The following is a 14,569-nucleotide window of genomic DNA, read 5'->3' on the forward strand; positions in this document are numbered from 1 at the left end:
ATGATATGTCGTGTACTCTGTTACAGGCAAGAAGGTTGCCCTTAAAGGAGAAGCTGACTGGTTTTGGGGGAAGGAGGTTGAGAAAAGAAAGAATAAAAATTGGAAAGGCAAAGAGAAAAGAAATGGAAGGAATGTCAAAGTATTTGAATCATTATGAGTATGAGTGTGCTTAAGCAAGAAGATGAAAAGACAAGGTTAGAGAAGAATGTGCTAAGTTGGGCTTGTTTGGATGGGATCACACCCATTTGTGTGACAGGGAAACATAGATCCAGATAGGCTCTAAGGACCCACCTAATGAAGGCGTCAGGTCTGCTTATCTGGCACTGTCACATCAGTGAGGTCACATTTTAAGAACATTTTGAGGCAACCTGTGAATAGCAAAGGGCTCTTACCCAAAATCTTCCCCAACTACTCTGGCATCATAAGTCTCTATCTGGAGTTTGTATTAATAATATAGAAATTCCCAATAATCACAGAAGCCTATTTGACTTTCTTAATCATTCTTCTCATTCCATAATAATACTCCTCTTCTACCATACATAAGAGGTAGAACCAGGAACACACACCCCCAAGAACTGAAATTATAAAGGATTGTGAGATTCTACTAGGAGACAGAAAGCATCGTCCACAATGAGTACTAAAATAAGATTTGCTGGTAGGAAGTTTTCTGTCACTTTCACTCGGAGATAGAGTGTTTCTCAACCAGTGGCAATTTGTCTCCTGAGGTCACCTTACAATGTCTGGGGGCAGTTTTGATTTTCACCACTGTGGGAATGCTATCACCATCTAGTGGGTAGAAGTCAAAGATGCTGCTAAACATCTTTCAATACAAAGGACGGCCTCACACAATTAGAAAATGTCAACAGTACCAGGTGGAGAAACTCTGCCCTAACCTATCTGGTGAGCCCTTTGAGGGATCAGTGGACGTTTCCACATCTTCATAGTCATGATAAACATAAATGTGAAGCCAAGCTAGGACCACCAAGGCTATTCCCTGCAGAAATTCACCCAGGGAAATTGGATGCGGCAGGGAGGTTTGAGGGAGCAGCAGAGTGAGGACTTTCTGAAGGATCAGTGAGAATGCCAGGCCTCCTGGACATCTCCATGGGAAATTTTAGGTTTTTCCATAATACACTAATTACTGCCCTGTCACATCACAAGGAGAACAGGCTGGCAAACCTAGGTACTAAACTAAATAATCTGTGGCATAATCTAAACATACAACGGTAATTAAGCCTGACAACTTAATATGCTACTGAAATTTAAATGTACAGAAGTAATCTACAATTAAGCAATCTTTTGTAATAGCACCCTGCCAGGCTGGAAGATTTCAGGTATAATACTGTGTACTATTAGGTAGCAAAAATATTGACATTAGTAAAATGTACCCAGGCTATGATATGACACATTCAAATTAACCATTGCTAGAAAAGGAGATGGAGTTAAGGTGGAAATTCAGTTGCTGTCCTTCAGACGGCATCAGAAGCAGATTTTCATACAGCTGCTTCAGCTGATGTGAATGTGTCTGTACCCAATTAGAACACTGGATTCTAAACATCAGGATATGTCAAGTCCTTTATTAGCAGAGAACTGGAATCAGAAAGTGGGGTTCAAAGGGGGATTTCCCCATACAGAGGTTTTTCCTTTGTAGAAAACTGATTTCAATATTTTATTGAAAATTCCAGTCAAACCTTGTATATCTTAATAGGGCTACAACTTAAGTAGGTACCCTGAAAAAAAGTATGGGCTTTGAAGTTGGTACTGATCAGGCTGTGAAGCTTCCTCCATTATTTACAAGCCATGTGATCTTGGGCATGGTATGTAAATCCTGGTGGCAGTTTTCTCATTGTCAAAGGTAATCTCACTATAGTTAACTCACAGAGTACATGTAATAATCATGTAATTCTTATCTCTTTACAGTGTCTACTGCTTACAGCAGCCAGAGATCTTTTACACATATTCATTGGATAATCTCATTTCCTTACTTTAAATTCTACAATGTTGACCCATGGCAATTAAAGGAAAATCTAGGATCTTGCAAGCCAGCAGGGAGCTTTGATTCTCTCTTCCTTCATCCTGTTCACACTGGCTATTACCCACCATGGGTTCTTTATCATAACCCTTCTGCCAGGATGACTTTTCCTTTTTCCTCAGATTCTGTCCCAATGTCAGAGAAGTCCCCCTTTGGGGCCTTATCTAAAGTCGTGTCTCCAAACTCAATGACTATCCTCTGAAATTTGGGGTTTTCTCATACTCATCAATATCTGAAAATCTTTTGTATTTGCAACATGTGGTATGTGACTGGGGCAAGAACTGTACATAGTTCTAGTATGGAGTAGATACTTCAAAATATTTTTAAAGGAAGTAAGGGAGGGAGGAAGAAAAGAGGAGAAAGGAAGAAAAGGAAAGAAGGAAGGAATAAAGGAAGGAGGAAAAGAAAAAAGGAAAAAGAAAAGAATGAAGGAAAGAAAGAAGGGCAAAAGAAAGTAAAGGAGAAGGGGGAAAGGGAAGAAAGAAAGAAGAACAGGAGGAGAGGAAAGGAAGGAAGGAGGGAGGGAGGGAGGGAAGGAAGGAAGGAAGGAAAGGTGGGAGGGAAGGGAAGGAAAGAGAAAGGAAGGGAAAGGAAAGAGGGAAGAAATGGAAAGAAAGGAAGGAAGGAAGGGAGGGAGGGAGGGAAGGATGAAGGGAATGAGGAAGGGGAGAAAGAAGGGAAGGATAAAAGGAAAGGAACGAAATTAGAAAGGAAAAAAGGGAAGGAAAGGAGGGAAAGGAAGAGAAGAGAAGGGAGAAGAAAAGGGAAAGAGGGTGCATGAAACAGATAAGGCATCTTAATCTGAGAATAAAATAGAACTTTGATTCCCCCAAGTCTTCCTGCATTATGGAAATCTCAGACATATTTTTAAGGAAAAATAATTTCAGGTATTTAGATCCCATCAAGAGTAAGAATTATCAGTGAATTAGGATCTCTAACCAGCCGTGTAAACCTTCCTCTTTAATAGCGGTGTGAATCCAGTTAGCCCTCTGCGCTTCCATTTCCTCACCAAAAACTGAACAATTTTGTGAAATCCTGGAGGTCACTGATGGTTCTAGACATAAACCAAATGTCTTGGGTTCTTCATGAGGAGCTTCAGTTTTTATCCTACATACATTACTCAGAAATTTACTAGAAATCAGAAATATATTCAGCTCTACTCTGCATTAACAAGAAGTGGTTCTTTTCCATCTCAGTAGTGAGATGGGAAAGGTGTGAAATATTGTAGTATGTAGCATTTCCTCTGGAAACAAACCTGTCTTTGGATTTCCCCTTTTCCTGGTCTCCACCTCAGTGACTCCATTCCCTGTCATCTTCCCATTGTCTGTTTCTCAGAGGGCCTAAGCACAGAGCTCACCTCCATTCATTCCACTTCTTACCCCTACCAATTACCCCACTCGGGGAACAAAGGACCTTCCAAAGATTTCGCTCTCTTCTTAGCAGCAAGGAATCTTAATTACAAGGAGATCTTGAAGGTTTACAATATTTTTTTCCTCTTACATCCTCAGAAAACTTTAAGAAAGTAACCAACAGTTGTAAGCACAACTTACAATGCCATTATAGTGTTTTTCTTTTTCTTTTTTTTTTTTAAATGGCACCCTATTTTCCCATTTTCCCCACCAACCCTTTTTTTTTTTTTTTTTTTGAGATAGGTTCTCGGTCTGTCGCCCAGGTTGGAGTGCAGTAGCATGATGATGGCTCACTGTAAGCTCTGAACTCCTGGGCTCAAGCAACCCTCTCACCCCAGCCTCCTATGTAGCTGGGATTTCAGCTGTGCACCACTACACCCAGCTGATTTTTTAAAAAATTTTTTTAGAGAACGGGTCTCTCTATGTTGTTCAGGATTGTCCTGAACTCCTAGACTCAAGTGATCCTCACGTGTTAGCCTCCCAAAATGTTGAGATTATAGGTGTGAGGCACTGCACCCGACCTTCTATTCCGTTTCTTTCCTCTTACATTTTTAGTTTAAGTTGGAGACTAAACCTCTGATGTCATACTTCTTTCTGAAACTCACCGTGTGATAAAGCTCTTTCAGGCCAGTGCCGTGCATCCCTGTTTTGGGGTCGAAGCTCACAGAGGTTACTGCAGTGCCTTATCTCCGAAGACAGGAGGGAACCGTGTCTACAACCTGAGCACGGAGATCAAGGGTTCTGAGTGACATCCCAGCCCAGTCTTTAAGAAACCCCACAGCTTTCCATATGGAGACAGGCAGGCAGCCAGTTCTGCAGAGACAAAGCAATGCCTCAGCCCAGGGAGGAGCTAAAGAAGCAGAGAATACCCGGAGTCAGCAGCCACTCATAATGTGTCCTAAAGCACTCATGGGGACAGCACCACCCATATATTTGCAGTTTCCTTAAAATACTACAGGCAACTTGATGTGGTTTGAGCTACTGCCTGACTGAATTGTTACCTAGCACAGCCACTCAGTGGAGAGTAAGCATATCTTAATTGTGACATCAATAAGCAACTACTGGGAGAACTTTGCCTTTTTTGTAAGTCATTTGAAGCGCCATTTAGAAAGAACAGACATAGCCAGGCATGATGGCTCATACCTGTAATCCCAGCACTTCAGGAAGCCAGGAAAGGAGGATTAGTTGAGGCTGGGAGTTTGAGACCAGCCTGGGCAGCGTAGCAAGACCCCATCTCTGCAAAGATAAAAATAAAAATAAATTAGCTGGGTATGGTGGCATGTGCCAGAAGTCCTAACTCCTCAGGAGGCTGGGCAGCAGGATCACTTGAGTTCAGGAGTTGGAGCCTACAGTGAACTCTGATGGCACCACTGTAGTCCAGTCTTGGTGATGGAGCAAGACCCTGTTTCAAAAAATGCCAAAAAAAGAAAAAAAGAAAAGAAAGATCCCCCCCACCACACACACACATACACACTCTCCTCCCCACATTTATCAAAAGGAGATGCTGAGGAGACCCACATCATAATTTTTTGTCTAAACATAGTAAAGGATTTGGGATTTGCACATGAAAGTAACTTTGCTAAGATAAAGCACAAAGTTACATGATATTCTTCTACATTTTTGACGTTTCGTAAGGCATTGTGCTTGCATTTATCACCTCTTTTCTTCTTTGCAGGGGAGACTGCAAGTTACACAAATGGACATAATGAGAAATCAAACTGCCGAAAAGTCCCTATCCTTATAGAACTGAGTAAGTGGTGTTTCGAGGGCAAAATTCAATGGAGAAATTTTTGTGATATATAACTGATGTTCCAAGGATCTTTTTAGAATGCACAAAGGACTCAGGAACCAGAATGGGACTCAGAGCTTCAAGTGCTTGCCCGGATGTTACATTTGGGCTTTGATCCAGCTGGGGAAGTCAGTGTATCTGGTGTCAAAGTTCAGAAATGACATCTGCCTTTTCCACTCTTCTAGTTACCAGGAGAGGGAGGGGGACCAGCAACTGGCTTAGTCTTATTCAGAGGGAGGGGCCACGGATTTGAAGACTGCTAGAAAGAATCTCCCTGTACTGACTAGTCAAACCCATCACAGGACTTTATGTCAGATGCCTTCCTTTCCAGCAGTGACACCAGCACTGGGCCAGTGTAATGCAGGAGAGGCACGTGGGGTACAGACTTAGAGAAGGTGCTCACCCTTGGTGTACCTAAATTTTGTGTCCCCTGTATTTCCCCCCTGTCACCTTAATCCCAGCCCTGAGTGATACTTTCCTAAAATAGGCAAAAAAAAAAAAGAAAGAAAGAAAGAAAAAAAAAAAAGAAAAAGAAAAAAGAAAAGAAAAACTCTTGAAGAATTAACAGAATATGCTGTTATCTGTCACCAGCACCTGTACAAAACTTCCCTAGGCACAAGGAGCTCTGGGAACAGAAGACAAGGGAGGGAAGGCAGGGAAGGGTAACCAAGTGCATTTGGTAAGGTGCATTGCTGGGGCACCAGGGGACACACTGGGATTTACTACTGAGTATAGTTGAAGAGAAAAGGAGAAAATCCCAGGCAAGAGGAGAACGGTGCCATTAGTGCAGATTGAACCAATTCAGAGATGATCACTAAAAGCTGCTCCTAGCTGTGATTTGACCTATTTTATTAACCAGAAAAATGCATAATTGGCATTTTATGAGCAAGATTACCAAAACCAGTGGGATTTATCCCAAATTAGATGAACATCTAGAGCTCTTAGTCCTGCAAAGTGGGAGAACTTAGAGAGGAATCAGTAGGTGTCACCGCCATGTGAGCTGGGAGTGACAGTGTAGAAGGTGAGAGGTGAGTCACTGCTTCATTGCTACCTAGCATTCCTGGCCGTTTTATGGAGCAGAGGCTGTTGCAGCTCAGCTCTGAAGATCCTAGACCCCTGGATCCTAGTACCTGCCTGCCTATTTGGAGCCACCTTGAAGCTGTCTGCTGCAGTTTTTAATTATATTTTACTTTTTTCCTCCCCTTTGAACCATCTCTAACTGTTGAGCTGTATACAGTTGGTTCTCTGTATCTGTGAGGCATTGGTTCCATAACTCACTCTCCACTCCTCCCCTTGTCCTACTTCCTACAGACACCAAAATCCATGATGCTCAAATCCTTTATATAAAATGGTATAGTACCGTCAACCCTCTGTATCCATGGGTTTCCATCTGCAGTTAATTGAATCCTTGAATGCAAAACCTGTGGAAATGGAGGATCAACTGTATACATCAAATGCATTAATTCAAAGAAGAGTGTAAGTTAGAGTTGTTGGGAAGAAATCAGCCAGTTTCTCACTGACCCAGAGGTGCAACTGGTCACTCTCTGGGGACTTACAGGCTTTGTTTCTGGCACCAAGTAGCCCTTATCAAGTTAACCTAACAACCCACCTGCCAGCTTGTCCAGGTTCTTGTTGTCTAGCTGACTGGAAATGGTCACATTGACATGGGAGCTGCAGGTCTGATGTTCTGTACCACTTTGTTACAGAACGGATGGGAATCTGAAGGAAATGGCCAGGAAAGCTGAGGCCGCTAGTTTAGGATGATACAGCAGGATTTGGACAAAGGCTCATGGGATATTTGTGTGTGTGTGTGTGTTTGTGTGTGGAGGGTTCACAATGCAAGAAGAGGAATGTAGAAGCGCACAGGAGATGTGGGTTGATATTAGTCATACCTTGCTCATCTTTTATAAAAATAATGCTGTTCTCAGAAGAAAATGATTCATTAATATTACTTCATTCATTAATGTCACTTCCCCCAAACATACTGAGGAATAATTTAAGGCATTAGGGGATAAGCCAGACATAGTAAGCAATGGATTCCGAGTTGTGTGTCCAGCATATTTGTTTGGATTGGTCATTTCAAGAAGTGTAAGGTCAAGAACTGTGGAGAGTCTAAGGCTATCCTATTTGCAAAGCAACAGGTGCACCTGCCCCAGGCTCATGGATGCTGGCAGAAGATATAAGACTCCTGGATCAGAGAACAAAACAAAACCAATCAGTTTTATTACTCAGAGTAATAACAGCAGCCAGAGTATCCTCATTTTTGTGTTGGTTGCCCAAGCCCTGCTTTCCACCGGGTGACATGAAGAGTAACACCTGTACCCACAGTGGATTGCTCTTTAGGATAGGAACCTGAACTCAGGAAACCAGAGTCTTTTATAACAGGCAGTAAGCATGCCTTCCCTTTGCTCCTGTGGGAGACATCGTCTCTATCTTCCAATGCTGTTCTTGAGACATTCTTGAAGCAAGAGTCTAAAACAAACTTTGGGAGGCTGAGGTGGGTGGATCATTTGAAGTCAAGAGTTTGAGACCAGCCTGGCTAACATGGTGAAACCCTGTCTCTACTAAAAATACAAAAATTAGCTGGACATCATGGTACATGCCTGTAATTCCAGCTACTTGGGAGGCTGAGGCATGATAATTGCTTGAACCTGGGAGGCAGAGGTTGCAGTGATTGTGCCATTGGGCAGCCTGGGTGATGAAATGAGACTTACTCAAAAAAATTTTTTTTAAAAAGAGTCTAGGAACAAAGGCAGCCTGTGCCTCTCCTCTCACGGACCACAATGATGCCTGTATTCACCTCAGAGGCTGCCTACAGGGGTCTGAGTTGGACCCTGGGGCCAGTACAGACATGCTGATAGATAACTTGGCTACTGCTATACTGGCCTTAGTTAGGATGATTCCCTAAGCCCTTGCCACACAGAGTGCCATCCATGAATCGGCAACCTCAGCAGCATCTGGGAGCTGGCTGGGCATGTAGACTTTCAGCCCTCAGCCTAGATCCAGTGAATCAGAATCTGTATTGCAACCAGATCTCCAAGTGATTCATATGTGCATTAAATTTTGAGAGGCACTGGGCTTAAGTGACGGGTGACCATGTGTTCCTATTCATTCCTATGATACCAGGGCAGTTTTTGAGCATGCTCCCTTTTGCTCCCCCCAAATATCCTGGTTTGAAAGATGAATTATACGAGGATGACAATCAGAAAACTTCTTGAGAAACTGAGCCTGTGCTCCAGCAATGTCCCCTTGATGGTGAATGTACCCAACAGAACTATGTCTTTTGTGGGAAGGAAGATATTTGGAAAGGAAAGAAAAAAAAAATGTACTGAAATAGGGGTAGATCCAACAGAGACCCCAAAGAAGACATCAGATCTTTTGATCAAGTGGTCGCCCCTTGGCCTGCATGGATGGCAGTTCTTATATTCTTAACTTGATCTGATTGTCTTTCCTTTTTGCCTCTTGCCTTGCAGAAAATCCTTCCAACATTCACTTTATTGAACGGCTTGGTGGACTGGAAGGGTCCCTCCAAGAAACAAATCTGCATCTCAGCACTGCCTTTTCTACAGGCACTGTTTTTTCTGGCAGCTTCTTGGATTCTCTCCTGGCCACGGTAAGAAAAGTTAAGCCACAGAGCCCACAAAACCAAGCCCTCTGCAGAGAAGTGAGCAGGTGGCATAGAACTGAGTAGATGATAACATCTCTCAGTTCTAAGTTCTCTTTGATTTTCAAAAACAAGCTTGTTCCCACACATTAATTTATCTTTTCTGATAACTACTTGGTGTGGGAAGCAACATTTTCACATTTTCAAGATTAAAAACATGAGGCTCTTGGAGCCAGAACCCCTGATGCCAGGAAAAGTGAGTGCTGGCCTCTCAGCTTCGAAGGCATCACTGCAGACCAGTCCCCTTGGGATCAGAGCTCAGGAGATACTACTTTCCCTTCTCTCTAAAATCCTCCCAACAGCTCATGTGGAAATTGGCCATAAAGGGATCCAGAGTTTCAAGGAAGAAGCTCTGGCCTCTGCTGGTGAGTTTTGTTCAAAGCTAAGTCAAATCTCCCTCCATGTTCCTCCTCTCATGGGGAGCATTGTTGACTACATGGTTGTTCTTTAGTTTTCAGCACCTCTTTAGCCACCTGGCAAATTTTTTCCCCCTGGATGGAATTAATTCATCCTACAAATGCCCACTGAACACCTACTCTGTGCAGGGCACTGTTGGGGGGTGGTGCTGGGGAATCTGCAGCTTGAGAATGACAAAAGCCTCACCCACATGGGGCCTGCTGAGTGGAGGGTATTGGCATATGCATCATAAATAAGTAACACAGAGGGATGCCAGTTACACGGGCTAAGGAGATGTGAGATAGGAAATGTGGAATTTGGGGAAGGAATTGCAAGATTCAATAACATGCTGAGAAGGTGGCAGGTGAGCCCAGCTCTGGGGAAGAGAAGAGAACACAGGATTCAGAAGCAGTGAGGTGGGAGCTGTTAGAAATAGATAATCGGTGCCATGAAGAAAAGTCAACACGGAGACAAAAGATCTCTCAGCAAGGGAATCTTTACTTTCTGCAAAAAGGGTGCTCAATGGCAGATGGAACAATGGTGAGAGCACAGTTGAACAAAGGAAAAGCAGACATATTTATCCCTTACGCATTTGGGTCATCCTTACTGCTGTGTCCTGCATTCATTGGCCGGAACTATCATCACAGTCTTAAACTGATACCCAATTTGCTAATAACCTAAAACTTTCCTAAATAAGTAAGTGCAAGGAAAAACGAAGAAGAAGAGGAAGTTGCTTACGACAGGTTTAAGGAAGCAATAGCATTTCCACATAAGGAAGGTACAGAAACTATGAGCTAAGACTTGCCTGGGTCTGTCCAGGCATGCCTGAGTAAGCCAAAACAACTAACTGGAGGAAAATGTAAGAAGTAATAGTTGATAGGAGGATTTAGAGTAAGGAGCTATTATTCCTAGTGTCTATTATTTTATTTTTAAACCAAGATGAGCTTTGAAGAGGAACTTTTCTACTTTCTACAGAGTACACCCCAGGGTGTTAAAGGAGTTTCAAATTGACTGAGACTCATGAGATCGGTGTGTAGCCATTGGTGAATGACTTGCAAGAACTCTTCCAAAGGAAAGCCACATAACCCACTGCCTCCCACACTCCTCCTACTTGGGATTTTCAAGGGAAGAGCTGCAGAATGGCTGGATGTCAATATGCAGATGCTTATATGCAGAAGAATCTGAGCACAGTTGATGAACTTGTGTCTTCTGGAGGTCCACATGAAGAGGCATCACGCCTGAATTTCAGGAATGCCTCAAGGCATAATTTGCAAGTTTAAGGGAGCATGGCTGGGCATATCCATCCCCTTCCTAACATCAGTGCCATTTGGCATGAGATTGTGTTGCCCTGGACTCTGCCTGTCTAAGCCGTGGTAGGGGTCTCATACACCCCATCAAGCTCTTAGAGAGAGAATGCCACTTAAATGGTAGTTTAACATTAAATAAATTAGTAGAGTGCAAAGCTCCTAAAGAGTTAAGCAGCTCAGCCTTCACTGTGCCAGGGAGGTACTGGAGGAAGTCAAGTCAGGTTACTTTTCTGAGAAGGTGGCTCTGTCAGAGAAAGTGTTATATCACTGTCTGTCACTGATACATCAATTAACTCGCCTGGAATTAATGACTGGAGTGTCAGGCAGGAGGTGACTTTCGATGAACTTGACCTGTCTGCAGATACATTTCAGATGGGTTTCAGGTCCCAGTTCTCTTCAGAGATCCTTAGATGTCAGGCAGCTTCATGCCTTAAATTAAAATTGAGACTTAATTAAACACCACCAGCTCACGCAGGCAGGAACAGAGCCACAGATTCTATTTAGAATTGGTCAGAAGGGCAGGATGGACAGGGAAGGGCTGGAAGAGTAGGGACAACAACAAATGAACACACAAGCACAAGCCAGTATGAGGAATACAGATTTGGTCACGAGCCTAATTCCTCCCACCACTCAGCACCTGATCGTGACATTGGCCTTGGGTGGTCTAAAGAGTGCAGCTTCTTCCCAGGCTGCCTTCAGATATTGGGTCAATGGGCTTCACTTGGTGGAAGAGGAAGATTCTTGCTGGAAAACAAAATGTGCCACATAGAGAATAAAGGCCACACAGTGTGACCTGAAACTGCGGTCATCACATGAGGTCACAACACACAGTGGATCAACAGCTTTGCCTTCAGAACTCTTTGTAAGTACTTATTTTAGGACTGGCATTTGTTCAACTGAATTTGGGCAGGGGTGGCAATGGAGCATCAGGGAAGAAGGCGTCTTCTATGTCAAGGGTGCCAACTGAATCTTGAACCTCTAAATCTCTGCCTAGCAGTTTTCTGCCCCAGCTCTTGAATCTTTAATAATGTACGCCACAGCAAAATGAACACACTGTAACATTATTTAATGATGAGTTGAACTAGGCCATTGAAAATAATTGTGAATGCTGATTATTTTTGTTTTCCTTCTCTTGTTTCCCTTCTCTCTGCACCTGATTCTACTGGTTCTATGTGCCCTTATCAGTGTGGGGGTGGCTTTCCATCACCAAAGAAAGACCCAAGGATCAAGACTGAGCCTCCAATCTCATTGTCTCCTTTATTCTGGGGACCATTTGATCTTGGGTGGACTCTGGATCTTACCACCTGGTCACATGGAAATACCCTCGGAGAGGAAGAGAACATTTATCACCTTCCAGTGACAACATCTGGAGTCACTATAGTGGCTCCTGAATACATTCTCAAATACTTCACTTATTCTCTGTATGTGCTAGAGCATCTCCTGGCGGAGGGTTGGTAGGAAGGCAATGACCTCGATCTCCCCATTAACTTAGAAAGGCAGTTGTGGGTCCTGGAGCTATGACCTCCACAGACCCCCCAAGGCAGACATTGCTGATGACCACAGTTCTCTTCCCCCAGATCATACCTTTTTCTATATAGGTCTCTAGGCAATTTATTTTGATGAGTTTTCTTGTTGAGATAATATCAAGAATAATAGCTATTGATCTTAAGAAGAGTAACATCTTTCAAGCACTTACCCAGAGCCAAGGAGTTCACTAAATGCATTACCTCCATTATCTGGTTTAATTCTCCTGTCAAATATGGAAGCTTAGCTGAGTAAATAATCTGCCAAAGGCTGCATCATTTACAAGTAACGAGTTGGTTTTCAGATCCAAGTGTATGTGATCCCAGAGTCATTCCTTGCTGCCACAATCAACTGCCCCTCCAGAGATCTATTTCTGTAATGATCAGTGTCCTTGCAACACAGGGATTTTCAAGTTTAGGTTAGAGGGCTCCTTCCCTGACAATGCTCTGTGCAGAAAGAAGGAGATGTGCCCACCCTGCCTTGCCCACCCATACCTCTCCCCTCCATCAGAGCAACTCCACTTTCATCTGTGGTATATTAGAGGTGCCTGCATAAGATTCAATTGCACAAGAGACATCTATTGTTAAGAAGATTTTGGAACTCATTCCCTTGAAGTTAGGATGCAGGACCAACAGAGAGGCATAACATAAACAGAATCCTATTCTCCTCTATTCTGAGACAGTTTTCCAATTTCCAGCCAGAAGTCTGGTGTGGGAGGCAGGAGTCAGTCATTTTGCCCCATTTTGCATGTCCCTTTTATCCATAATATCCCTCCACAAAGACTGTATTCTGGGTTTGACACTTCCAACCTGCAGCCCAGCTTAATGCACCAAGAGATCTGTGTCCCATTGCAACATAGAGGTTACAGAGGTTACAATTAGACTCTCAACGTTGGTTTCCCTGATACCTATACTACACAGAAGGTCAAGGCTAAGAGCATATGCATTCAGGACAGGCTCCCTGAATGTATCTGCTAATGCTTCAGCAGTTTATGAAACAAGATGAGAACACCAGCCATTACTTCAATCCCAGTGAACTGTATTTTCAACCGGATATTAAGGGCCCTCTTCCTTCCCATGTGTACTCAGACACCTCCATAGTGCTGTTCCACCTTTCTCTCTCCACTGCCCCTAATAAACACCAAGAATAAATGTACGAGTCCCAAGAAGGCCACAAAGCCCACAGTCATGTGCTGTGAACTTGTCACTGCTTAGAAATACTAAGGTTTTGTTTAAATTTTCATGCAATTTAAAAAATTCTATCCCTTGATAGACCTGTGCTAGTTTTTTCAATGTAAAATGATGGGTTTTTCTCTGCCACCTTCTGATACAGTTGACATTAGAATGGCTTCAAGTACCCCTGGTATACTACCCTAAACTCCTGACTAGCTGAAGAAATATGCCTATAGGATGTAATTCAGATTTGCTTTTAATCCTCTATCAGTTCAATGCTATAAAAATTCAAATATGGTGGAGCAGCCAGGCCCATATGCAGGACTCCTATCTTGTTCTACAATCAAAGACTTTCAAAACTAGATGTGAACTTGGGGAGCACTTTCCTTTACTTGTAAGGAAATTGAAGCCCACACAAATTATTTGACATTCTTAAGGTCACTTGGCTTGTTAGTTGCAATTTTCCTATCCTATAATCTCACTCTTAGATTAGAAGTTATTTCCCGAAGAATGTTTGATCTTAAGGTCTTTGAGAATTCTCAGAATGAAAAGCAGCATTTGGCTAGGATGTTAGCATCTACACCATTAGGTAATATTCCAGGTTATGACAGGGACTGTAGCATTCATAGTAGCTAAAAGTTACAACATTATGGGCATCAACATTTTCTAACATTGAAAGTCCAGGTTCCAGTAAACAAGACGATATTAGAAACATTGGCCAAATTTGAAAGTCTGAGATATTTCAAGTACCCTTGAACTTGCGGATTTTCTTGTGAAAGACAAGAGGGATGGAGAGAGAACAAGACGGGGAGTGAGAACTAGAGGGAGGGAAGGAGGAAGGAAGAGAGGAAAGAAGGAAGGAAGGAAGGGAGGGAGGGAGGCAGGGAGGAAGGAAGGGAGAGAGGGAGGCAAGGAGGAAGGAAGGGAGGGAGGGAGGGAGGAGAAGGGAAGGGAAGATAGAAAGAAAGAGATATTGAGAAAGGTCTGTGCCAGAAAACCCAAATAATAAAAATAGGAGATGAGCTCACAGAATATGGGTGACATGTAAATCCCATTATTTTTCTCAGTATAGAATTATAATCCTTTTGGTGTCAGAACTGAAGAAATGATATATTCAAAAGCTAAGCCTCTCTCAGTTAAATATGTAAAGCACATGTTTCCCTAGAGTTATTGACACCAAGATAACCCTAGAATTTACACCTTTTCTTTAATCAGTGGAGAATTATTCTAACACATTATGTTTGATCACTCTACACTATGGCCACATGTTCTTAAA

General features: G+C 42.8%; 1 protein-coding gene across 1 annotated transcript in view; it reads left to right on the forward strand.

Annotated features, from left to right (window-relative positions):
- Positions 1 to 14,569, forward strand: part of KCNU1 (potassium channel, subfamily U, member 1) — a 186,527-nt gene that overhangs the window by 163,821 nt on the left and 8,137 nt on the right. Inside the window, exons 22-23 of the mRNA XM_011993021.1 lie at positions 5,117 to 5,191; positions 8,704 to 8,843. Coding sequence (XP_011848411.1) covers positions 5,117 to 5,191; positions 8,704 to 8,843 — 215 coding nt within the window. The remainder of the gene's footprint in view (positions 1 to 5,116; positions 5,192 to 8,703; positions 8,844 to 14,569) is intronic.

The sequence above is a fragment of the Mandrillus leucophaeus genome, unplaced genomic scaffold, assembly GCF_000951045.1.
Source record: "Mandrillus leucophaeus isolate KB7577 unplaced genomic scaffold, Mleu.le_1.0 Scaffold111, whole genome shotgun sequence".
Lineage (NCBI taxonomy): Eukaryota > Metazoa > Chordata > Mammalia > Primates > Cercopithecidae > Mandrillus > Mandrillus leucophaeus.